General features: G+C 47.4%; 1 protein-coding gene across 4 annotated transcripts in view; it reads left to right on the top strand.

Annotated features, from left to right (window-relative positions):
• Nucleotides 1–26,692, top strand: part of KCNJ15 (potassium inwardly rectifying channel subfamily J member 15) — an 80,294-nt gene that overhangs the window by 29,347 nt on the left and 24,255 nt on the right. Inside the window, exons 3-4 of one of the 4 annotated variants that reach the window (XM_038760383.1) lie at nt 9,269–9,461; nt 25,973–26,154. In XM_038760383.1, coding sequence (XP_038616311.1) covers nt 26,088–26,154 — 67 coding nt within the window. In that variant the 5' untranslated portion in view covers nt 9,269–9,461; nt 25,973–26,087. Of the gene's footprint in view, nt 1–9,174; nt 9,462–25,965; nt 26,155–26,692 lie in introns of those variants that run through there. The other 3 variants (XM_038760382.1, XM_038760384.1, XM_038760385.1) reach the window with 3 other exon arrangements.

Here is a 26,692-nt window from a genome sequence, read left to right as displayed (position 1 = left end):
TACAGAGAGGAATGGGCCACCATTGAAGGGTTCTGAAGAGTGGAGAGATGTCATCATGTTCCAAAGCAGCAAGAGGAATAGAGATGCTAAGTGACTTGCCCAGATCAAACTGCAGGTTGTGTTCTCAGTCAGTCAATCAGTTGTATTTATTGAGCACTTTCTGGGTGCAGAGCACTGTACTAAGTTCTTGGGAGAGTTCAGTACAACAGAGTTGGACGACACTTTCCTTGCCCACAGGAGCGTACAGTCTAGATGGGGAGACAGATGTTAATATAAATGAATATATTATGGATATGTATATAAATGCTGTGGGGACTGATGCTGGGATGAATAAAGGTACAAATCCCAGTGCGGGGGTCATGTAGAAGGGAGAGGGAGTAGGGTAAATGAGGGCTTAGTCAAGGAAGGCCTCTTGGAGGAGATGTGCTTTTAATAAGGCTTTGACAGGGTGGAAGTGATGGTTTGTCAGTTTGAAGGGGGAGAGAGTTCAGGCCAGAGGCAGGACGTGGGCAAGGAGTCAGCAGTGAGATAGATGAGATCGAGGTACAGAGAGTACAGATGCTGGGAAGGAAAGCAGCATGAAGCTGAACCAGTGCTAGTGCACAATCCTTCCTTCCTTCACTAAATCGGGTGATCGCCAAAACAGAACTCGTGTCATGGGAGTGACTTTGTCTAATCCTTCCACCGGGTTTAGCCACATCACGTAGTGAAAACCCAGGCTTTATAGCAGAGCTGACACCCTGGGTTGTTTGAAACTTCTAGATTGGTGCACCCTTTTTCTCCTTAATTCTAAGGTAAGGCTGAGGTGAGCCAATAATCTTAACTGCACTTTGAGGCTTCTGGGAAAAATTTGCTGCCTTACCAACAAGATTGGTTCGAAGATGAAATCGTCCTGAGGGATAAGCGTGTTTTAGGTCCATCTCTTGCTAGTCTCCCAGAAGGAAATGAGAGTTGACAGAGCGGGACAAGATACATTGTTGAGATTTTTGAAAAACAGGACTGTTGTTTGTTTAAGAGATTGTAATAAGCCCAAACGGATGAATGCAGTACCGTGTCTTGGCAGGCAGGACCTCACTGGTAAGTAAGTATTATTTACCGATAAACCAGAGTAGCGCTTCTGGAATAAGAGCTGCTTTTTGTGTGTCAAGACCCATCTCAGCTGGAAAGTGCAGGTTTCACAACGGCTTCCAAAAACGTAACCAAATCTCAAGGGAAAGACAGTTTCTCCATTTGGCATCTCACCTTTGGCAAAGTCAACAAAGTCTGAGCCGGAGTCCCAGGTGGGTGGCGGGGTTGGCGGGGGAGAGAGATCTGCTATGTGATCGGTAGGACAGGAAAAGCAAGTGGAAGACAAATATCCATACTAGAACAGAGAGGCTGGCTGAAAATCTTCAAAGATGCTAATTACAATCCATTCCCAAAGTGGAGATGCCGTGGACAATACCAAAGAACTGGATCTAGCTTCCCTTGTATATTTATTAAGTATCTACTGTGTGCATTGCAATGTACTAAGCATTTGGGAGAGAGTAACAGATGAGGAAGACATGCTGGAAATGTCTGACATGGCTATGGGCCCAGATTCCTTCAGCACTTAGACCTCAAGTGAAAGCTGCTTTTATCGTTGAAGCTTGGAATCAGTTATTAAGGATGGGATTTGGTAAGTGCTTACTCCCTGCTAAGTGCTGAGGTTGCCACAAGATATCAGATTGAAGTAGTGTGACCTAGTGGAAAGAGCATGATCCTGGGAGTCAGAGGGCCTGGGTTCTAATCCCAGATCTGCCATTCGCCTGATGTATGACCTAAGGCAAGTCACTTCGCTTCAATTTGCTTATCTGTAAAATTGGGATTCAATACCTGTTTTCCCTCCTGCTCAGACTGAGAACCCCTTGTTGGGACAAGGCCTGTGTCTGACCTGACTACCTTGTATCCACCTCAGTGCTTAGTACAGTACTTGCCACATTGTAGGCACTTAACAAATACCACATTTATTATTATTATTATTCCTGACCCCAACAGGGCTCATAATCTGAAGGAGGGATTTTTTTTTTGGACACCTTGCTACAGGTAAAATTAGGTCTTGTGCTAACAAATACCATTAAAAAAAGTGTCTGCTGCTTGACCTTGGGCAAGTCACTTCACTTCTCTGTGCCTCAGTTGCCTCATCTGTAAAATGGGGATTAAGACTGTGAGTCCCATGTTTACTCTGTGTCCAATCCAATTAGCTTGCATCTACCTCAGCGCTTAGTACGGTGCCTGGCACAAATAAGCACTCAACAAATATCATTTTTTTTTTTAAAGAAAAAAAGGGGGATGAAGGATGTAAATATGGTAACCTCCTCCAGGACTTTGCTGGGGGCTGCTTTTTGTGGAGCCAGCAAATGGTCAGGCAGTAGGCCCTAAGGTCCAGGGTTTGTGAATGTCTCATTATCTTGTTTCTTACACTTGTCGGCCTTTTTGCAGTGAAACCTTTTTGCATTTATAACTAACTCCTATCTTGTTCTTTATAGAACTTGGCCCTGTTTGGAGGGGCCCACTTTTTCCACAATAAGGAGAACATTTGGCAAAATAGATCCTGTTTTGCAGTGGAAAGTTCCCAAAGCAAAAAAAAAAAAAAAAAAAAAATCTCCCTCCTGGCCCAGGCGTCATGCTACGCAAGGATCGTATGATCCACCAGGGATGGGATTTGGAATTAAAGTTCCAGGAGCCTCCCCAGTCTCCTTCCCGACAGTGCTCTTTGCCTTTTGGACACTTTGTTTAGACTGTGAGCCCCATGTGGGACAGGGACTGTGTCCGATCTGATTAGTGTGGATCTACCTGAGCGCTTAACAAAGAAACACAATTATTATCATTATTTTCTTCTTTCTCATCCGAGTCTCGATGCCCCCTGAGAACCTAAGAGCCCCTCAGGCTGACCAGCACTACTGGGGGGTGGCTGCCCATCACGGTTTCTCTGAACATTCAGCAGCCAGGGTCCAAGACAGAATCCAAGCGGGCAGGAGTACTGGGCTGATCCAGCAGCCACTCTGCTCAGGGTTTGGACGCATTTATTAAATCACTGGTGCCATTTCTCACACCAGGTTCATTTTCTAGAGCGCCAGTAGTTAAACAACGAACCTGGGGGGGAGGGACAGCAGTGGTCATGGTCGTTTCTGTCTGTGGTGACCTAGCGGGAGAGGCCAGAGAAATCGGAAACACTCCCTGAAGCTCACGTTTCTCTACGGCCTGCCAGCCCTCTACTTAAGCACAATGGTGGCTGGTGTTTTCACAGCTAGGAATTTCCCCGAAACAGCTCACGGGGAGGAAGCGAACATGAAGGTAATCAGGTAGAAACTTGGGGCAGCAGGGGTGCCACTCCATGTTGCGTGAAGGGGAAATTTGATCACTCCTATTCAGGGGCAGGGAATGTTTTGAGGCGTTTTCGCTTTCTCACCTCATCGCCTAGTCCACCTTGGTGTTTGCGGTTGCCATGGCCAGCTGAGATGGCTGTCTGTGGGTGGGGGTGAGAAGACCAGTGTATTCTTCCATCCCGCAGCGGGCCAAATCTTTGGGTGGCCGGCGGCCTTGGCCTTAGCTATCTAGCCCGGAGCTGTTTGGGTCTCTGCCTGCCTCTGAGATTCGTGGTTTTTCCTGACATCTCTTCACTCCACAAGAGCTGCAGCCGCTCGGGCCAGAGTGTTTGTTACCATTGGTTCCCAGCCTTCCTACGTCGTATCACTTCAGTGTGCTCCTCGGGTGTCTGTCATAGCCTCCCAGTTTGTGGCCGCTCCATTCTCGCTCCCCATATGTAGCTGTCTGACGTCTGTTCTCCTCCCATGCCCAGCTCAGCACTAAAGTGGCCAATAATCTAGGCAGGAGTTCTAGGGTGCTGGTGACTTGTTTCATGCACTAGCAAGTTACAATGAAAATTCCAGTTCCGGTACAGCCTATCTCCTTTCGGGTTCAATCATCCAGAAAATCTTTGGCCTGCCTTATCTAGATGATTTCCTAGTGTCGATCTGACATTAACATTAGTTAAACAATAACATAATCATAGAAAGACTCAAGATAATCAGATCAAGGACAGTTCCTTATCTTCTACAGGGCTCACAACCTAACATATTATCTTTTTTTCCCCATTTTACAGATAAGGAACTGAGGCCCAGAGAGATTAAGTCATTTGCCCAAGGTACCACAGTCAGCCAGTGATAGAGCTAAGACTAGAGCCCAGGTCTCCTGACTCCCTGAAATTGCTCACAATACTGGCAGGTCTTGAAAGCCTATCCTTCCTGTTGGTGGTTTCTACAGAGAACAGAAGAGTGTGGGGTTCAAACTGAGGCATTAGGAAAGATTCCTGGACTGTACCTTTTTTTGCGGGGAGGGGGAGTGAATAAATGCAGTAAAAGGGAAGTTGTGAAAGCTTCCCTGTGGAGAACTCCAAGCAAGGTGACTGACTGAATAAACTTTGCAACAGAATTGGGAGAAAATTATTTAGCCAGTTAAATGTGCAGCAGGAAGGGGGAAGAGGGATTTTAGTAGGGCTTTGAATATGGGGAGAATGGGAGTTCCAAGCTGGAGGAACTGTGTCAGCAAGGGGTGGAGGTGGGAAAGTTGAGAGCAAGGTACACTGGGTCAGAGGGCTAACTTGGGAGGAAGTCAGTCAGTCGTATTTACTGAACGCTTACTTACTGCTCTAAGTGCTTGGGAGAGGACAGTACAATAATCCACACACATTCCCTGCCCACAATGAGTTTACAGTCTAGAAGGGGAGACAGACATTAATATAAATTAGTAAATAAAATTACAGCTATGGACACAAGTGTTGTCGGCCTGGGAGGGGCGATGAACAAAGGTAACAGGTCAAGGCAATGCAGAAGGGCGTGGGAGAAGAGGAAAGGAGGGGAGAAAGAGGAAGGAGGAGAACCAATTGGGTAATGGTTCATGGAGAGTCTTGAAGGTGAATGTGAGGAGTTTTTGTTTGATGCAATTGGCACAGGAAGTCAGTGGAGGATTTTAGAGGGAAGGAGAGAAGTGGGCCTAGTGTTGCTACAAAATGATCATCTATGCAGCTTATAGATTGGAGTGGGGGAGGCTGGAGGCAAGGAGGCTAATATCATTGTCTAGTTGAGATATGAGCAGACTTTGGCTCAGTGGGGTGGCTGCCTGGGTTGGAGACAGGAGATGTTAATAGGCAGAAGAGATTGGATGTCAAAATTGAAAGACAGTGAGAGCATGGGTTTCTGGGATACAAAGGATGGTGGTATTACTGACCCAGATGGGAAATTTAGGAGCAGTGAGGTTATTTAGGGGGAAAGATGAGAGGCTCTGTTTCAGATCTACTGGATGATTAGAGAATGTTCTTCCGATTTAGGGAGCCAGGTGGTTGAAGGAACGGCATGTATGTTGGGGTGGGGGGAGGGGGGCAGGCAATCGGCCTGTGCGAAGCAGCGTGGCACAGTGGATAGAACATGGGCCTGGCAGTCCTGACTCTGCCACTTGTCTGCGGTGTGACCTTGGGCAAGTCACATAACTTCTCTGTGCCTCAGTTACCTCATCTGTAAAATGGACTTCAAAGTCTTTGGTCTAAGCCAAGATCAGAATTGGAAATGGTGCAGTATGTTTTCAAAAAATAATTATTCTTTGGGAGATAAATTTCTGGAGACCGGGTTCCTGTGAACTTTTCTGCCTCACTTTTCAGGTTGGAGTTTCAGACTCTTTGGATGAGAATGTGTTGTTCCATTCAAAAGGCCGAACTTTTGGAGGGGCTCGCTTGTCATTCGCCTGAGCCCAGGGTCTCAGAGAGAGGTGAATACTGCCCCACCAGCATACTTTGACTATTCTGTGGGTCAGCAGAGGTAACCGGCTCTTGTTTCAGGACAGACAGCTTTGTGGCTATGTCCCCTCCCGTGTATGTGCTTTCCCTGCAATGCTCAGCCAGGTTGTGCATGAGTTTTCCCTTTCTTCTCGGCAGGGAGAGGATCAGTTAGTCTGTCTCCTCCTTCTTGTGGGATTTGGTGACTCTTTCTCTCCCTATCTCATCTGGTTTGGCTTGAGCGAGTCCAACAAAATGCTCTCTCGGGACCTGGTACAGTTACCAAGCTAGTTTGTCGATCACCCGGTAGTTTCTATTGTGTGCGGGGCACACTGCACTGTGCTTGGAAGAGTCCAGTATAATCAGTAAAGCATAATAACTGTGGTATTACACATTTACTGTGTGCACAGCACTAGGGAAGATACAATATAAGCAGAATGGCCACAGTCACTGTCCCAAAGGAGGCTCATGGTCTAAGAGGAAGGGAAAAACAGATATTTTACAGACGAGGCAACCGAGGCCTAGAGAAGTTAAGTGACTTACCCAAGGTCCCACAGCAGGTGAATGGCAGAGCTGGAATGACAAACCAGATCCTCAGACTCCAAGGCCTGTGTTTTTTCCATCAAGCCAGTCTGCTTCTCCCCTGCCCTCCTGCTGATTTGCAATCTAACAAGGGAGATTGACCCTAAAGTAAATGTACAAGAAGAAGGATGGACTAAAGTAAAAAGATACATACATAAGTACTATTGGGGATTGTTCATAAACTCTTGAATGGTTTTCCCCCGTGGCAAGCACTTTAACATATGAATTTCTGAAGTGAATTCATTCTAGAGGCATCTTTGGTTTCCTACCAGCTCAAATAATGGCATTTGTTGTGTGCTTAATATGTGCAGAGAGCTGGACTAAATTTTAGGGGGGTACTACAGTAGGGTGGAGTTGGGAGACATGGCCCCTTTCCTTCTGGAGCTTGTAGTCTAAAGTCTGGAGACAAACATCAAAATAAATTACAGACCCAAATGCATAGGTGATGCAGGAAGGGGGGATAATAGGGTGAGAAAATGGAAGGTTAGTCAGGGTAGGTTTCTTGGAAGAAATAGGATTTTAGCAGGGGATGAAGATTGAAGATGGGGAGGGAGTTCCAGGCAAGGGGCAGGATGATAATAATAATGCCATTTATTAAGTGCTTACTATGTGCAAAGCACTGTTGTGAGCAATGGGTTGGTGGCGAAATTAGACAAGACTGAACTACAGTGAATAGATTGGTGTTAGAGGAGCAGACTGTTCAGGCTGGGTTGGAGCGGGTAAGGAGCGAGGGAGAACTAATTGCCTGCCTTAAGCCCAGTGGCTTAAATTTCTGTTTGATGAGTAGGGCTTTGACTATATTTGAGGCTAGAGGGTTGGTTTACCAAATGCACGATTCACCTGAAAGATTGTTCTGAAAGGGAGGTGCAAGGACACCCAGTAGCCCAAACTTCACAACATTCTTCCGGTTTCCTGGACAGAGCCCCCATCATAGGCTAAAGTCACTCAAGCAGCACCTGTGAGAGTAGAAAACCCTTCTTATGAGAGCATATCCACTTCCACCTTCCGTTTTCTTCAGTTCACACTGGAGAGGCAGGGGACAGAAACCTTGGGCAAGGCGGTGAGATCAAGGGCCTTTAAACTTCTTTAAATACTGTACCTCTGCTCTCCCTAGCTTTCAGACAATCAGTCTATTTATTGAGCACTTACTGTGAACAGAGTTCTGGGCTAACTAGCTGGGAAAGTTCCATGCAAAGAGAAGACATGGTCCCTGCCCTCAAGGGACTCACAACCTAAGTTTCCCCCCTCACCTCTCCTTTCACTCACAAAGAAGAGAGCCCAGAGCAGTGTTCTCACCATGCTGGGGAGTTCAAAAATAAGCAGGTCGGGTGGCTCCATCTAATCTAGCAAGTTCCTGCCCAGCCACCCCCTCTTACAGCATACAGTCATTGTGGTCTTTTTTAAGCACTTACTATGGGCCAAGGACTGTAGTAGGAACTGGGGCAGAAACAAGAGATTCAGGTCATGCAGGGCTCACAGTCTAAGTAGGAGGGAGAACAGGTATTGAATCCCCTTTTTACAGCTGGGGCAGCTGAGGCACCACGAAGTTAAACGATTTGCCCAAAGTCACACAAGCAGGCAGGCGGTAAAGTGGGAATTAGAACCCAGATCCGCTGACTCTCAGGCCTGAGGGAGGAAACAGGAGGTTTGTGGGTGAAGGAGCAGGGTAGGGAAGTGGTGGAGGTATCGTTTATTTCCAACAGAATCAAGTCCTTGCTTACTCTGCCCCCTTCAACTCAAAACATCTGTGACTTTCTGGCCCTACACCTAAATGCTTGTGATTAGCCAGCATCCGGCTGCTGCCTATGGAGCAGCAGCGGCCAGGAGAGGCCGAGGTTCGTTGGCATTCTCTTTTGAAGAGAAACCTTGGGGAGGGCATCTTGGGGAGCCCGGGAGGGCACCTATGGAAATCCCACCTTGTTGCAGAGGACAGATAGAGCCCACACCCAAAACCAGCGCGAGGTTCAGAAAGCCACATTTGCCTTGGACAAAGTCCCATAATGTTATTCCTGGAAGAGGTGCCCCTGGGGGTGTGTGGGGTATATGAGTATGAGAAAGAGAGAGAGAGAGAGAGAGAGAGAGAGAAAGAGTGTGTGTGTGTTTGTGTACACGTGTACACATACATACGTATGTGATATTCCAGAGTTGGTGGATCAGTTTTTCCGATGCCACAGAAATCTTCCTTCACACATTTCCTCTCAGGATAACCTTCTCCAAATTGCATTCAACCAGCACAATACCCAAAGACATTTCGGACATTTTTAGTCTAGAAAGGGAGGCAAATAACACAATTCTCACCTTCTAAGCAAGCTGACTGCCTCTGCAAACCCCATTCGCCTCCCCTCCGGTTTCAGATCCTGTAACTAGCAGAAGAAACGGCACGTAAGAAAGAAAACCCGACAGGTCCCACAGAAGGAGAGGAAGCTCGGGGGCCACTTGGGCTGGAAACCCGAGTTTCCATCGCAGATATTTTGCTTGTGACCATGATTAGTATGTTCAGCCTAGTAAAATAGTCCTGGTTTGAATTTAGTTCAATCAGGTTCCAATTTCCCTCTTTCTAGAAGGCAGGGATTGTCATTAATGCTGATTTGGGGAGGGGGGTGGGGGGGTGTTACTAGATAGGGTGGAGGAGGGCTGTGCAAAGGTAATATAGTTATTTGTTTGGAGTTTATTTAGGCAGAGGAATCTTAAGGGGACTTTGATCAGAGTAGCTAAAGTTTCTTCAAAGATTAACTGGCATTCTTTAAAAGTGCATCAGTTTCCTTCTAGGCAGGTATTTGCATAGCACAGGGGTTGGGTGCTGATCAGAGGCTGTAGATTTTCTTAAGACATACTGCTGACATCACTGACTCTTTTCTCAGATTTCTCTCTCTCTCCTCTCTCCCTCCCTCCATTCAGGTAATTCCTACTTAAACTTGTACCGACTTGTTTTTGGAGTGACAGTGACTAACGAGAGACTTTTCTTCATTTTGGGGAGAAAAAAAACACTACAAAACACCCGCTCACCTCTCCAAATACCGCCAGCCTGCAGTTCATCATTTACTTTGCCATGACAACCTCTCGCAAGAAGTCTGCACACTGATCCTCACAGGTAAGAGGGGACGTTGCTTATCAAAATATTTCAGCAGGCAAGACGCTGCCAAACGGTTTTAAACTCTTGCTTTATTTTTAGATCTAAAGAAATGGACTGCTTTCTCGATCCCTTAATGAGACTTTGTTCTAATAGTTGAAGTCTTCCATGCTTATCTGAGGGAAACTTACCCGTCCTGCCTGCATGTGGAAAACGTGTTGACGGTTAAATGATGGTGAAAAAGAACGTGCTTTGTTCTTGCCTGAGAAATAATATCCAGATGTTGTCATATTTGCTGTGTGTCGGGGAGAGAAAGAGAGAGATCTTTGAGATTACTATGGGGAAAAGGATCTGCTACTTGTCTTTGCAAAGTATTATCCTGTTTTTCAAAGGAAACTTTTTATGGATTTGATGTTGTTCGCTTGAGTGCTTCAAAATCATTTTCTGGCAGTGACACCTCTTTTGTCACTGCAGAAATCAGTTTACATGGCTTTGGGAAAACTTTGGTGGAGCTGTTAATAGAAACCTGTTACCTCTCCTTAGGAGAAGAGATTATGTAAGTTTTTATAGTAGGGGTAAGGAATGTAAACAATCTGAGCTGGTGATTGGGGGACGGGGACAGGAACATTAAGATGAACTTTCTCCACAACTAGGATGAGATCTTTATAGTGCGTGTTTAGGTTTATATGAGCCTGGTGCAGTCTCAGCCAGCCAAGTCAGATCTATTGAAACTTCCCACTGCTCCTGGATTTTTTTTTTTGCCTCAAGTCCAGGCTTCCCCTGTTGCATTCCCAAGGGCAAGTCTCCCCCACTCCCCTACTCTCATATACCCAAACCCCCACCCGGCAGATGTTTGCCATCCTTACATTTTCCAGGCGCCCACGCAGGCTCTGATGGGCACACCAAAGGCGACCGTTGATTTTTGGAAGGGGGTAGTGTGAAGAGGGTCTCTAGACCTCAGAGGTCTCCCCTTCCGCCCCCTTTCCCGCTCTACCTTTAACTGCTTTTTGGAGCTGGATTCTGAAAAAGTGCCGCCAGCTGCTGGGCTACTGCTTCTGGCTGTTTGCGCCTGCTGGGTCTGGTTGCTCTGCTCTCTCTGCTCTGTTCTCTCTGCCAAACTGGGAGAAAAAAGTTCAGGTTAGAGGGCTGGTTTGGGGCAGAGAGCACTGGCTGGCACGGTCGCTGAAAATGGTGCCATTACAATCCCAAACCACACAGGATTCAGCTGGGCGATACGGGTATACCCTGGGGGGAGGAAAACCCACTCACCCCATTTCCCTTTTCTCATAAGCACACAATAGTTGAGTTTTCCTTATTTCCTCTCCCCAAATATTAGAAATACTTGCTCACCCAAGGAATGCCCATAAGCACTTCGTTAGTAGTTTCGATGCTCATTACTCAAGGAAAAAACAGTGCTTTGGAAAGAAACACTTCCCCCTCCTCCAGCCCGAGTCCCCCACCTCCTTTCTTGGTACTAACTGGGGATGTGGTCATTTTACAGAAAATGTAATCTTCCCAGTTTCCTTTCCTGACACTTATAACCGGTACAGCCAGCTGGGAATCCTGTGGGCTCAAGTAGAGCCCCAAACCTTAAATGCCAGATGGTGTGAATCTGAAAAATAGCTACTTTACCACCTTTCACACTGAACTGAGCAGCAGAGGTAGATTGGGATTGCTCTGTGCACTGAGAAAAACCTTGTATTCTTTGCACTTGCCTTTGCCTTTTTCTTTTTTAAGTTTTCTCCCACTTAGCAATAAGCAGCTCCATGGAAACAAAACACCACTTTATGGCTTGGAGCACCAAAGAGTTAAAGTCAAACTTTCCAAGCTGAATAAATACAAGCAATGACAAGCGATTGAGAGTCCTATAGACTGGTGGCATGAGAGCTGTCAGGAGGGGTTTGCCTTGGGATTGTTAGGGTAGTGGGATCTCCCAGAACAGATCAGAGAATTTCTCTGAGCCAAAAACCAGTGGGCCAATCCCTGTCCTTTCTCCCCTGTCTGGTGTTTGAGGCTGATGATTTTAAATAGTAATTTTGATCAACATACCAGGATCCTATCACCTGTGATTCAATTATTGCACTTTCCACTGCACTTGTTCTACTGTTTCAGACCAGTCCTCTTGTAGATGTGAAAATAGCCTTGAAGTAAAACAGACAAAAAAAAGTAGTCAGAGAAGCAACATGACCCAGTGGTTAGAGCATGGGCCTGCGAGTCAGAAGGATGTGGGTTTTAGCTCTGGCTCTGCCCCTTGCCTGCTGTGTGACCTTGGGAAAGTCATTTAACTTCTCTGGGCCTTAGTTACCTCATGTGTAAAATGGGGATTAAGATTGTGAGCCCCATGTAGGACATAGACTGTGTCCAACCCCTGATTACCTCATATCTACCCCAGTGCTTAGAACAATGCCTGGCACATAGCAAACACTTAATAAATACCACTAAAAGAAAAAAAAGAAAGAAAGATGGATGTAGAACTCCATATTTGCTTTCTGCGTGGGTCATGACTGGAGTCCACAGCCACAGAAGTGGACAGATTTGAGGTCATGAGACCACTTGTTATGGCAAAGGAATAAGAAAAACTTATCAGAGAAGGAAATACTCATTTAGAAAAAGGTGTGTGGTCATCGAAGCGAGGATGAATCTGTTTTAAAGAAATAGAAGCAGAGAGCCAGGAAGGGATGCTTAGCCCCGACAGGTATGATAACTTTCCATTGGTCCAGTCTGTCATCAGAGGCAGAGCCAGCTCCTCTGTCTGGGCAGCCTGGGGAATTTTACAGAGAAATGACTCAACGGATGGCAAGGGCTCCTCTCCAGTCCAAAGCTGTTGTGCCTGTATCAGAATTAAATTGGGGATTTTTGTCTGTTCAGCTGTTAACAAATGCTTCCATAACAGATCACTTTTCAAACTCCTTGTAGATGATGGGAGATGCAATAAGTGTTGTCTCTTTGAACTGTAGCCTTAGCCGGGTATGTGTTCTCACCCACACCAAGCAAACTGCCACTTCGTATCAGAAATGACGCTGCTGGAGAGTAAGGTTCATGGCATATTTAAGGAATCAATCAATCAATCAATCAATCGTATTTATTGAGCGCTTACTATGTGCAGAGCACTGTACTAAGCGCTTGGGAAGCACAAATTGGCATCACATAGAGACAGTCCCTACCCAACAGTGGGCTCACAGTCTAAAAGGGGGAGACAGAGAACAGAACCAAACATACCACCAAAATAAAATAAGTAGGATAGAAATGTACAAGTAAAATAAATAAATAAATAGATAAACAGAGTAATAAATATGTACAACCATATATACATATATACAGGTGCTGTGGGGAAGGGAAGGAGGTAAGACGGGAGGATGGAGAGGGGGACGAGGGGGAGAGGAAAGAAGGGGCTCAGTCTGGGAAGGCCTCCTGGAGGAGGTGAGCTCTCAGCAGGGCCTTGAAGGGAGGAAGAGAGCTAGCTTGGCGGATGGGCAGAGGGAGGGCATTCCAGGCCCGGGGGATGACGTGGGCCGGGGGTCGATGGCGGGACAGGCGAGAGCGAGGTACAGTGAGGAGATTAGTGGTGGAGGAGCGGAGGGTGCGGGCTGGGCAGTAGAAGGAGAGAAGGGAGGTGAGGTAGGAGGGGGCGAGGTGATGGACAGCCTTGAAGCCCAGGGTGAGGAGTTTCTGCCTGATGCGCAGATTGATCGGTAGCCATTGGAGGTTTTTGAGGAGGGGAGTAATATGTCCAGAGCGTTTCTGGACAAAGATAATCCGGGCAGCAGCATGAAGTATGGATTGAAGTGGAGAGAGACACGAGGATGGGAGATCAGAGAGAAGGCTAGTGCAGTAGTCCAGACGGGATAGGATGAGAGCTTGAATTAGCAGGGTAGCGGTTTGGATGGAGAGGAAAGGGCGGATCTTGGCAATGTTGCGGAGCTGAGACCGGCAGGTTTTGGTGACGGCTTGGATGTGAGGGGTGAATGAGAGAGCGGAGTCGAGGATGACACCAAGGTTGCGGGCTTGTGAGACGGGAAGGATGGTAGTGCCGTCAACAGAGATGGGAAAGTCAGGGAGAGGACAAGGTTTGGGAGGGAAGACAAGGAGCTCAGTCTTCGACATGTTGAGCTTTAGGTGGCGGGCGGACATCCAGATGGAGATGTCCTGAAGGCAGGAGGAGATGCGAGCCTGGAGGGAGGGGGAGAGAGCAGGGGCAGAGATGTAGATCTGGGTGTCATCAGCGTAGAGGTGATAGTTGAAGCCGTGGGAGCCAATGAGGTCACCAAGGGAGTGAGTGTAGATTGAGAACAGAAGGGGACCAAGCACTGAACCTTGGGGAACCCCCACAGTAAGAGGATGGGAGGGGGAGGAGGAGCCTGCAAAAGAGACTGAGAAAGAACGACCAGAGAGGTAAGAGGAGAACCAGGAGAGGACGGAGTCTGTGAAGCCAAGGTCAGATAACGTGTTGAGGAGAAGGGGGTGGTCCACAGTGTCAAAGGCAGCTGAGAGGTCGAGGAGGATTAGGACAGAGTATGAGCCGTTGGATTTGGCAAGCAGGAGGTCATTGGTGACCTTTGAGAGCGCAGTTTCCGTGGAATGAAGGGGACGGAAGCCAGACTGGAGGGGGTCAAGGAGAGAGTTGTTGTTGAGGAATTCTAGGCAGCGCGTGTTGACAACTCGTTCAAGGAGTTTGGAAAGGAATGGTAGGAGGGATATGGGACGATAACTAGAAGGTGAGGTGGGAAGGAAGGAAGACTGCCCTTTAATATGAGACCAGAACATCTGCTCTCCCGGCCTTAAAAAGGCACCTTTTCTGAGTTTTCTGGGTCTCAATGACCCCGTCACTTACCAGCAAACGTCTAGCTCCACATCTTCTGAGGGCCACCTCTAACCACCCCAAAAGACCAACTTGAATCCTCACTGGGCAACTGTGGCCCAGTGGAAAGGAACACAGAAAAGGGGAATTAGGGGACCCGGGTTCTAAAATCAGCTCTGCCGCTCACCCACTAGGTGATCCGGGGCAAGTCACAACCTCCCTGGGCCTCAGTTTCCTCATTTGTACAATGGGAGATAAAATGCCTGGACTTCCTACTAATCGGTTTGGGAGCCAGAGCCTTTAAAAACAGGAATCAGTTGGGCTTTTCAGTGAAGCAGTGTGGCCTAGTGGATAGAGCACATGCTGGGAGTCAGAAGGACCTGGGTTCTAATCCCTGGCTCCACCACTTGTCTGCTGCCTCAATTACTTCATCTCTGAAATGGGGATTAAGACTGTGGGCCCCATGTGGAACAGGGACTGTGTCCAATTCAGTTAGCTTGTATCCACCCCAGCACTCAGTACACTGCCTGGCACACATATTCATTCATTCAATCATATTTATTGAGTGCTTACTGTGTGCATAGCACTGTACTAAGTGCTTGGGAAGTACAAGTTGGCAACTTATAGAGTCGGTCCCTACCCAACAACGGGCTCACAGTCTAGAAGGGGGAGACAGACAATAAAACAAAACAAGTAGACAGCTGTCAAAACCATCAGAATAAATAGAATTATAGCTATATGCACATCATTAATAAAATAAAGTAGTAAAGATGTACAAGTAAAATAAAGTAATAAATATGTACAAATATATACAAGTGCTGTGGGGAGGTGAAGGGGGTAGGGCAGAGGGTGGGGCGATGGGGAGGGGACAAGGAGAGGAAAAAGGGGGCTTAGGCTGCGAGCACATAGTAAGTGCTTAAGACATACCACAGTTATTATTATTTTCTGATAAATATGGCTTGCTCCTCCGCATCTGCCCCATCGTCGTGAGGTGCCTTTCCTGATCTTCCCATCTGAATCCTGCTTAGAACCTCAGGGCAGGGATTGTTGTACCTATCTACTCTTTCTTACTCTCCCAAGCACCTGATTCAGTGCTCTGCACACAGTAAGCACTCAGTAAATGCCACTGTTGATGATGAAAGTCACAGTCGTAACTGCTGTGAAAACAAACAACAACCAGAGCCTAAATACAGCAAGAGGCTCCTTTGCGCCTTTTCCCAATGGGGGTTAGATTTTGGTCAGTCTAAATGCCAGGTGAAGCCCTCCTTTATGCATCAGACAATGCTGGCTTGACATGGCATTGGACTCGGCAGTCTTTCCCATTTTGATTTATTTTTAAAGCCAATTGGTGCTTTAAAAAGGAGGGTGGAGGGTCAGGACTGGGGAGATTCAAGTGAGGCCCAGAGTACAGGAGAGCAGACTGGCACATCATCGAGTTCCCATATGGTCTGCCCCCTGCCTGGCACAGATCCAGCACCGGACACCTTTTCTTTCTGCTATTTTCGTTTCATTGTACCTCAGCTCCTGCCCCCGAGTTACACACAGCTGGGAGGGGAATACATCATCTCTAGAGCAAAAGGGGAAGAGAGAAGCAGTGTGGCCTACTGCAAAGAGGCTGAGCCTGAGAGCCAGAGGACCTGTGTTCTAATCCTGGCTCCCCCACTTGTCTGTTGTGAGACCTTGGACAAGTCACTTCACTTCTCTGCACCTCGATTTCCTCATCAGGAAAATGGGGATTAAATACTGTTCCCTCTTACCTAGACTGTGAGCCCCATCTGGGGCAGGGACTGTGTCCAACTTGATAACCTTCAATCTAGCCCAGTGCTTAGTACAGTTCTTGGCTCACAGTAAGCATGCAATAAATACCATTATTATTGTTATTATTATGATTACTATTAGGAAGGAAGAGGGCAAGAGCAAGAGAATGGTCACCCTGGGATATGTTCCCCCAGGGACCTACTCATGGTTCTGTGGCTTTTCGCGGAGTCACGGCATCCCAGCCCATTGTGTAATCTGCCAAAGCGGACGACGTACACCCCCTGTTATTTTGGGAAGGGCACAGGCGGGTCAAGGAAGGGTGAATGGCATCGGTGACCAGCCTGAGGGTGGGATGAGTGGCAGAATGGATTTTGGGACAGTGCCAGGTGCCAAGGGAAAACAAGGAAAGGGAAGAGAGCCACCGCTGTCTGGCAGACTGCCCAATCAAGGAGGCAGAAAATGCTTGTCTGCCGCCATTCTAGAGCTTCTGGTTCTATTCCCCAAATCCCGTGGCGGGAATCCTGTTCACGGAATCACACACAGTTGGGTCTTGCTGCACCGCAGGGAAGGCATGGGGTATGGAGCCGAGGGGCTACCAGGGGTTGGAAGAGCCTTGTCTGGATGCTTTCTGGTCAGAATGTTTCATGGGCTAAGCACTGGGAATAGATACAATCACATCAGGCACAGTCCTCGTCCCACAGAGGACCCACAGCCCAAGGGGAAAAGAAAACAGGGATTCAATTCCTATTTTACAGATGAAGAAACTGAGGCACAGAGAAATGAGGTGACTTGGTCAAGGTTACGCAGCAGGCAAGCAGTGGGTCCAGGATTAGGATCCAGGTTTCCTGACTCTCAGTCCTGTATTCTATTCTCTAGACCATGCTGCCTGTTTACTGATCATGTCCTGGCCCTCTAAGGGAGTAATGTACAACCAAGAACTGGGGAGAGGAGCCCAGTTGTTCTCTAGACTCCCCGGCTGACCAGGAGTTAGTGCAGCCATCTGCACAGAGTAGGTGTCCACTGCAGAAGCAGGATGGCTTGGTGGATTGAGCATGGGCCTCAGAGTCAGAAGGTCATAGGTTCTAATCCCGGCTCTGCCACTTGTCTGCTGTCCGCTGGGTGACTTTGGACAAGGCACTTCACCTCTCTGTGCCTGTTACCTCATCTGTAAAAGGGGGGTTGAGACTGTAAGCCCCACATGGGGCAGGGACTGTGCCCAACCCAATTAGCTTGTATCTACTCCAGCGCTTAGTACAGTGCCTGACACATAGTAAGTGCTTAACAAATACCACAGTTATTATTAATAGCTATTATTGATAGTTTGAGTCCATGCTACCCAGGGCAGCACCATCCCATGGAGACCTGCTCCCAAGTCTGGAGCTGCCCCACACTAATCCACCGATTCACCACCCTGCCCTTCACCTAGTCACCTCTCCAGCTCGCATAGCCGCCGTCTTGTCTGAACCTGAGTTTCCCCGAACCAAACTCTCAAACCCGATCCTGCCCGAACAACACCCACCGCCTAAATTATTCAGGGTCACCGCTGGGAGACGGGCCCCCGCAGGCCGGGGTTAAGCCCCATAGTTCAAAGGCGTGGGGAGGGGCCACAACTTGAGCTGTTGGATCACTTGTTGGAGAACATGCAGAATTCAAACTGGGCACCTTTTCCAGTTAAAAAGCCAGAACCCAGCCAGCACCAAGAACGGGAAGCCAATCGCAGAACCTAAGGAGCAGTAGCACATGAGTGCGTGGGTTGAGGGTGGGGGGTGAGGGGGCATACACCTATTCCTTCAAACACTTTGGAGTATTTCAACTGCATCTAGTCTTTTCGACCAGGTTCACTTCCCCCAAGAGCTAAAACTTTCCAATGAAAATCTGCTTGTAGTTCCATTTTGAAGTACCCATCTCCAGGTGGTACACTTCGAGTTATGCTGAACAATTCCTCTCCCTCCATAACACTTATGCTCTTCAGGTATTTGTAGATTGGTATCATGCTGCACCTTAGGGAGCCCTGCCAAGGCATACACATCCAGCTCCTTCAGACCAGCTCTCTGTGCTGTTCTGCACACACATTGCTAACCTTTTTGGGTAGGTTTGAACAATTTCCAACATCTTACAACTTCGCCTCAGTGGCTAATTGCTTTCACCCACCTCTCTTACAGAGCATTCAGGGTGCAAGGTGACCTCCTTTACAATATCCAAATAGACTACTAGCAAAAGAAAACATGAGGATAAAGGTATTTATTAAGCCCGTTACTATGAGTCTTGCATTGTCCTAAGTGCTGGGGCAGATATAAAATAATCAGATTGGACACAGTCCCTCTCCTCCAGGGAACTCATGATCTGAGAGGGAGAGCAGGTAGCTAATCTCCTTTTTATAGAAGAGGAAATGAGGGCACGGAGAGGTTGAGTTGACTTGTCCTTGATCACGTGGCAGGCAAGTGGCGGAGCTGGGGTTTTATTTATATTAATGCCTGTCTCCCGCTCTAGACTGTAAGTTCATTGTGGGCAGGGAACATGTCTACCAACTGTTATATTGTACTCTCCCAAGCACTTAGTACAGTAATTCCCACCTGTATACTCTTCCCAGTGCTTAGTTCAGTGTTGGCACACAGTAAGTAATAAAGTAAGTAAGTAATAAATAGGACTCTTATGGCAGCGGTGACCCATGGAGCCGGGACACCCTGGGGCTCCTTTCCTCTGGAAGATGGACGACTCTAATCGTGTGGCCCAAGCTGAGCTGACCCCAGGGAGGTACGACGCCCAAGACCCCTCACCCACACCTAGACCTAGTGGGGCCTTGCAGGACCTTCCTTCATGAACTCAGCCCAGCCTCACAACTCCCTCACACCCCCCAGCAATGGATTTCTATGCCATCTCCTTCCCCACAACTTACACATCAGCAATGGCTTCCTGTGCCCCCCACCCCCAGCAACGGCTCTGTGCCTCTTCCCCCCAACCCCTGTGCCTTCCCCCATCCCCCCAACCCAGGCAGTGACTCCTTGTTCTCCCCACCTCTCCAGTGACAGCTCCCTGTACTGCTCACCCCGGCAATAGCTCGCCCTGCCCTGTGACCTCTCCCAGAGTCGGGGGGGGCCTCATGTCTGAGACTTGGCTAGGCAGACCACAGAGAGTGAACAGTCTCTGTTGAGATGGGACTCGAATTTCGCCCCCACCAGCCACACAGACCAGCAAAAGGCAGGAAAGGGAGGCAGTGAGGATCCACCTGATGCCAGGGTCTGCCCCTGACAGTGTAAGCCAGGTTGGGGGCTTCCTGGAATGGCCAATCACCCTGTCTGTCCACCAGTCCCCTGACCTGTTGTGTGACCTTAGGCAAATCACTTAGCTTCAGTACCTCTGTTTTCTCATCTGTAAAATGGAGACAGAGCCGCTCTCCTAACCTCTTCAATTGGGAACACTATGTGGCATGGGGACTATGTGAGATTCAGTGTTCTATACCTACCCTAGTGCTTGTGCTTGGTGCTTTGGCACACAGTAAGTGCTTAATAATTTTTTTCCCCTTTTAATAGTGGTATTTATTAGGGACTTACTGGGTGTTCAATGCTGGGGTATGAAGGAAAGGAAGCTAGTTTTTAAAGTAGGGAATACCACTACTCCAGTCTCCTGCTTTCTTCCCTTCCTCCATGCCTGCTGCTCCACTCAAGGCTGTGCCCATGCAGCACACTGCTCCGTTGCCGGTGGACTGATGGTGTTCCAGGACACATGGCCGGTGATCCAGACTTGTCTCTACTTGTTCAATTTGGCCTGTAGATGATGGGGATTAGATTGTCAACAGCCTATGGGCAGAGAACCTGGGTATTGCTTCTGTCATCCATTCCCAAGGGCCTAGCGCAGTAATGAACATGGCCTCACAATAAATCATGTTGATCATAAAACTGCTTCAGAAGTAGGAATGGTGTCTGGGATGGGACCCCTCCCACCTACCTACAAGATCAAACCAGAAGAGGCAAAGTAGTGAAGCCTAATGGAAAGGGCACAGGACTGGGAATCAGGTGAACTGGTTCTTAATCCCAGCTCTGCCACCTGTCTGCTATGTGGCCCTGGGCAAGACACTTAACTTGCTTGTGCCTCAATTTCCTCATCTGTATAATGAGGATTATAAGCCTGTTCCCCCTCCTCCAGAGCCCAGTGAGCCCAGTGTGGAACAGGGACTCTTCCAAGCTAATTATTCTGTCTCTACCCCAGAGTTTATCAGTATTATTGCTTGCTGCCATGGGGACGCTACACAGTCCCATGTCCTACTCTGGGCCACACCATGCTTCTCTACTTGGTTTTTCTCTTCTCCATCTCTCCAGCATCATTAGACAGCTTGCCGCCGGGGTAGCGGTATTCAGCACCAGCTTCAGCTCCAGCTCCCCAGTGAAACTCCTTGACTGATGAGCAGGATTTCCCAGGGGCAGGCTGGCCCACATAGGCTGCGGGCTGAGAGTTCGGGCAGAGGACTTCGCTGATTCAGCAGAGGGGTTTGTCATCATCTGCGAGTCTCCCTGGGCATGTGCTTTCAGAGCACAGTCATCCGTGGCTGATTTACAGACTCACCAGCTGTTAGAGCTTAACCCAGAAGGAGTGACCCAGAGGACCAGAACCGAACTTTGACACTAGCTTGCAGATCCCTCGTGCCACCTCATGCGTGGAACTCTTTCAGTGGTAGTCCGACCTAGATGCCAGTCCCTGCTCCGCCACTGGCCTGCTCTGTCTGGCCTCTGGAAAGTCCCTTCACCCACCCGGGCCTCAGTTTCCTCACCGGCTAAATGGGGGTAACAGTAACCACCTCTCCCTACTTCTCAGGGCGGGGCATTGTAAGGATCAAATAAGACAAATGATGGGAGAGTGCTTTGGAGGGATAAAAGCTCTCTATAAAAATCAAGATATTATGGATGTGAAAGTTTCATGGTGAAATTAGGTTTTCAGAAGGGATGTGAAGGAAGGGGAGCCAATTTTGAAGGTGAGAGGTAAAAGATTTTCTATGCCCAGAATTGAGGAGGCACGTAGCTTAGGAGAGAGCAACGAGCCAAGATCTCGTTGAAAGAAGCTTGATGGGATAGAAAGGAGATGTTGAGAACCAGGCAAGGTTGAGCTTGCTATCCAGTGGAAGGGTGTTTCGTACATCAATTTTGACTGTCTTCGACATTGGAGTGTAAGCTCCTTGAGGGCAGGGGGCATGGGCCCTGCTCTGCTTGTCCTCTCCCAAAGTTCTGTGCTCTGTACTCAATAGATGCTCAAAAAATACCGGAGTGATGTGAAAGATGGCCAAGATGTTTGAATTTGAAACCAAGCCAGAGGCAGAAGTAACTGGTAGGTTTAGGAGGGACCGAGGAGGGCAAGGATCCTGGGAAAAACTGGATTTGGATTGATCTCAAGACCCCTATTGAGAAGCTCACAATTTATGGCCAGATATTATCACTTAAATATCACCTGAACATGTCATCTCTGTCAGCACACCCAACGTGATAAGTGATAAAGGTATTTAGCCCACAATGTTACATTTCAAATCTACGAAGATTTCCTCATATTCATAATGACAAATGGCAGTGGAGCTCTACATTAACTCCAGCTTGTAAAAGCCACCTTTGAACAGGAACGCCAGGTGACTATATTTTTATTCCAACTAAGTTCAGTCCAACATGGTTGGAAACCTCTTTAACGTTCTCACCTTCAACCACCAGTTATGTGATTGTGGATATTAACTCTTCTGGTCACAGCTTCAGAAGCCAAAGCAGGGATGTTTTGCTTCCCTTGTTTTAGCTTTGAAGACCAGTGAAGGCAGTGTTCCTCTTGGGGGACCCTCCAATGGGCTACAGGTGGCCAGCAGCATTGATTTCTAATATTTTCAGGGCATTTTCCATTGGCCAGATGCTGGCTGGTCATTCTAATATTCATTCAGTCGTATTTATTGAGCGCATATGCACTCTGGGTGATTTATTCCTATTTACTAGAGAAGTGAACAACAGTTTACTGAGTCGCTAGGGTCACTTGCCCCAAGGAGCAAGCAGGCGGGCTTCAGTCATTAGGTTGCCTCGAGGCCAGGGAAAAATTCGGTGCCCCCTTCCCGGTCCATCATCATCATCATCAATCGTATTTATTGAGCGCTTACTGTGTGCAGAGTACTGTACTAAGTGCTTGGGAAGTACAAATTGGTCCATTTGATGGCAGTGAAGTGATGTCATATTAAAGCCAGCCCAAATAATAATTATTGTGATATTTAAGCACTTATTTTCTGTCGGATACTGTGGTAAACACTGGGGTAGATACAGTTTAATCAGACCACACGCAGTCCCTATCCCACACAGAGTTCATAGCATAAGCAGGGGGAGAACAGATATTTAATCCCTATTTTACAGTTGAGGAGACTGAGGCACAACAAAGTTAAGAGGCTAGCCCGTGGTCATCCAGGAGATTGGGATTAGAACCCTGGTCTCTGGACTCACAGCCCTGTGCTCTATCCTCTAGACCAGGTTGCTTCTCAGTTCTCCAAACCTAGAACACTTCTCTGGGAGGGAGGGAAGAAGGGAGAGAGTGGGGAACCATTCCACCTTCTCTGCCCCAGAGCGTGGCAATCTCCTCCCAGGTCCCTGTTCCCGGAGGTGCCGCTCCCCACACCTGGGGAGCTTTCTGATGTTTAGCCCTCTCTGAGGCAACAGCTTCACTTAATTACCGCCTGAAACCAGCCCTGGTCAAGAGTCACTATGGGAACTCAAAGTTTCTTGCTTAATTCGCTGCCTCATGCGACTTCCGAATACCTTCTGCGGAGAACTTCACTATTCTTTTCTTTACCTTGTTTTCTTCAACCACCCCTGGCTGTGAAGTAATTCCTCCCTGTCCCATTCAGTACTAAGATCGGGAAGCAAATTCAAACATCCCTGGATCCTTTGCGGTCCACGTAAGCGTGAAGGAAGCATGAGTTGTTTTGCTGAACATCTAAACTATTATGGGAAATATTCAGGTTGGGCTATGGCAATCAGCTGTGGGGGTTGAGGCGGGTGGGGAGAGGTTTGTGTCCAGTTTGCCGCAGTCACTCACATTTTCTGAGGGGTTCTGAGGGAAGAACAGGCCTATCCCTGAAAACATTTTTCCAAGAGAAATCCTGAAGGTGATACTGGGTCCCAATCAATCAATCAATCGTATTTATTGAGCGCTTACTGTGTGCAGAGCACTGTACTAAGCACTTGGGAAGTACAAGTTGGCAATTTGTTCCCTGTTGCAGTGACTGAAGCCAGGTCTCTCAGTTTGGCAGTTTCACAACATCAATGACCTCTGAGAAAGACTGGGATAAAAGATAGAAATGGAGATAAGGGGGAGAACAGCAGTAGCATGCCAGTTTCCTTCAGCACAGTTAGATCTAAGCTATTTATTGTTTGGCTGGGAAAGTTTTATTCATCCTTCAAACACCTTCAAGCACAGCACTGACGAGGCCTCACAGGGATTCAGGAAGGAAGACCACAGAATAGAAGAGGGAATCAAATTCAGTATGGGAGGGGTTTCATGGGTCTCTGGGAAGAAAGGCCGATCACAGAGTAGTGGGAGGGAGAGGAAAATAGAGAAGGGGAGGGGGCTGCCGATAAAGGCTTAAAGTGTTTGGAGAAAGCTGGAAGAGAGCAGGCAGCGCTTCTCCTAATAGACGAGGACAAGACTTTGTTCTCCAGATTTACTCATCTCACATCAAGTTTTCCCACAGCTCCCTTGAACCTTGGAGGTGTGGGCTCTATGACCCAACAATCATACTGTATTGTCTCCACAAAGGCCACCTGATATTTCATGTGGGCTAGCTTTTCTGCTTGAGAAGTTGAAAGGGAGGAGGTTTAAAGAGGTAGCGGAGGAAAGAAAGGGGGGCAGAGGAGGACTGATAAACCAGGGAGTTTCAACACTTCCATTTTACTTCTGAAGAAATAAAAGTTGGCTACCCTATTGTGTAATTTCTCTGATGATATAAATGCATTCATGCACACACAGTTCTGGGACATTTTTGGTAAAAAAAAATAGGGCATCTGATCTTGTTTCTGAACCAGTCCCCCACTTATGACATTGTTCCTATGGGGAAAATAGGTTTTCACTTACAACAGTGTGAGTCCAGTTGGCAGTTTCCAGATGCCAATGGATTATAAACCTAAATTCTGCCTGTAAAGCTACTTTGCCTACTTTGCCACAACTGAATGTTTCTGAAGAGCCAGAGGAAACAACCCTCTTGCATACCTCTGAATCTTATCTTCAAGAAAAAGGAAATCTCAGCAATATTAGGGTATTATTTGCTATTCAAAGATGTCTTGAAGTTGGGGTTTTTGACAAAAAATATTTTTCAAATTTCCTTTTGAAAAGCACAATTCAGGTATTCACATCATAGACTGAATCTTCTCTAGCTCATGTTCAAAGACTGTAGGTTCAGTCAGATTTCTCTTTGAAGTCTAAAAATGTGCAGAAAATAGAAAAAGTGCATTTTTCAGAGAGAGAGGAGACAGACGTAGAGAGAATGGGAGACAGAGAGAGGAAAAGGGAGAGAGAATGGAGGGCGGGAAGAGAGAAAGGGGGAAAGAGAGGTGCAGACAGAATTTGGCACTCAACTGAACCATGTACTGGAATTTGGGTGGGTCTAGGAAAAAGCACAGACTTAAGTGGAAAACATATATGGGTGTGTGAGAAAGCCCTTAAAACTATAAATTGACCACATGCAGCATAGATGGGTGGGGAAACAGAAACGTTCTCTTAAATGAAATTAATGACCGGTGCAGTCCATGAATCAGTCCCACTACCTGAGGCACAGAAGGGCCCTGACAGTTTGGGATGGTTTCGTTATAGCTCAGGGTAGCAGGTAGTAATGGTATTGATTTAGCCTCTCCAGAGTGAAATGCACTGAACTAAGTGCTTGGGAAAGTCTTTAAGCTCCTTGAGGGCAGGCATCATGGCCACCTATTCTATTGTACTTTCTCAAGTGCTTTGTATAGTGCTCTGCATATAGTAAGTGCTCAATACCACTGATTGATTGATTAATAGAAGCAAAAGACGCAATCTGTGTCTACAGGGGGGCTTAAGTGGGGGAGAATATTTCCAAATGGTGGAGGCAGTAGGAAGAAGGATCAGATAAGGAGTGGAAGATCAAGACCAAGATGAAATATCAGAATAAATAACTGAAATGAAAGATTCAGTATCTACACATATACAGATACCTAGGACAGGAATAAACACCTGCATACGAAAGGTGGTTATTGAGTTGATGCCAGGTGTGCTGTTGTGAATTAATCAGGGGATGCTTCCTGGAGCAGGTGGGATTTCAGGAGGGCTTTGAAGATGGGGAAGATTGGTAGGTTATGGCAGGGAATGGGGAATCAGAAGGGTTGGAGGTGAGAGTAAAGTGATCTGGGGAGGAGAGGGAGAAGAGAGCCAATGTGCGGGATGGAGAAAGTTGCTGAGAACCTGAAGTCAAAATAGGAGTATAATTCAGACCTCCAAAACTGTTTTTAAATCGTGCAACTGTGTGTCTGCCTGACATCCATGGGAGGAGAGGGATCCTGTTTTACAGATGAGGAAATCGAGGTATAGAGATCCAAAATACATAAATAATTAAACCTTGAGAAGAAACCAGCACTGCCTTCACATGTTCCAGGGCACAGCCAGGAACTTAGAGCTGCATTTCCCTGGTTCCAGGCTTCAGAATAGGTGATGAGAGATTGCCAAGCTTAAAAACACGTTAATGTTTAAGTGAGCGTTGAAACGATTTTATCGTTTCTTCAGTCTCCAGGAAAGGGGCCTTAAAGGGAACCGTCCACTCAGATTGCGTCACAAAGGACTGTAGCTCTTGCAAAAATGCTAGGTCTTTTTTCCAGGAGTGAGCGTGGGTAGAATTCTCCAGGGCCCGTGACCCTCTGACTTGACGTCGAGACAGCCAGCGTGTTTTACTACCAGGCTGCCGTAATGCGATCGGGGACTTCACTCAAACTCGTCTTCTCCTTCCCCGAGACCTCAGTAAAGCCACTGGGAGCCCCTGGATTGGCAAAGCTGAGCCCATCATCTCCGGGCGACAGACAGTTTTATGCCGTTTCTGCTGCCTCTCTGCCCGGGAAGTCAGCGCTTCCTTGAGCATGGCTTTTCGACTTCTGAGCCCAAAGGGACCTGGAAAACAGATGTACCCCAAAAGAAAATGGAAAGGTAATAAATACCATCAAAGATTTTTCCATACGGGGGCATGGTTCAGCTAGAGGTGGTTTGGGGAGGCAGGGGGCCAGCCTAGGTTCTAATTCTGGCTCCATCATTTGCCTGTTGTGTGACCTTGGACAAGTCACAACTTTTCTGTGCCTTGATTGCCTTATCTGCAAAATATGGATTCAGTGCCTGTGCTCCCTCCTACTTACACTGTGAGCCCCATGTGAGACTGGGACTGTGTCCAACCTGATTTTCTTGTATATACTACAGTGTTTGGCACATAGTAAGCGTTTAAGAAATTGCACAATCATTATTATTGGATTCATGAGCAAAGTCAAGATGATTCCGCCTTTGGCTAATCCAGCTCACACCCTGATCTAGTCCAGTGTAGCAAACCAAGTGGGAGCTCAATAAATATTCCTCTTCCTGGTCATAAAAGACTATTTCTAACCTAAATCTTTTCAGGAAACGAATCGAAGGGGATATGTGTTTCTCCGCTTACCTCCCAAAAAGCGCACCATGCTAGCTAGCATCATTTATATCC

This window comes from Tachyglossus aculeatus, chromosome 18, assembly GCF_015852505.1.
Source record: "Tachyglossus aculeatus isolate mTacAcu1 chromosome 18, mTacAcu1.pri, whole genome shotgun sequence".
In the NCBI taxonomy this organism is placed as follows: Eukaryota; Metazoa; Chordata; class Mammalia; order Monotremata; family Tachyglossidae; genus Tachyglossus; species Tachyglossus aculeatus.
The sequence above is the reverse complement of the archived record's forward strand: the minus strand, read 5'-3'. Positions and strand labels throughout refer to the sequence as shown.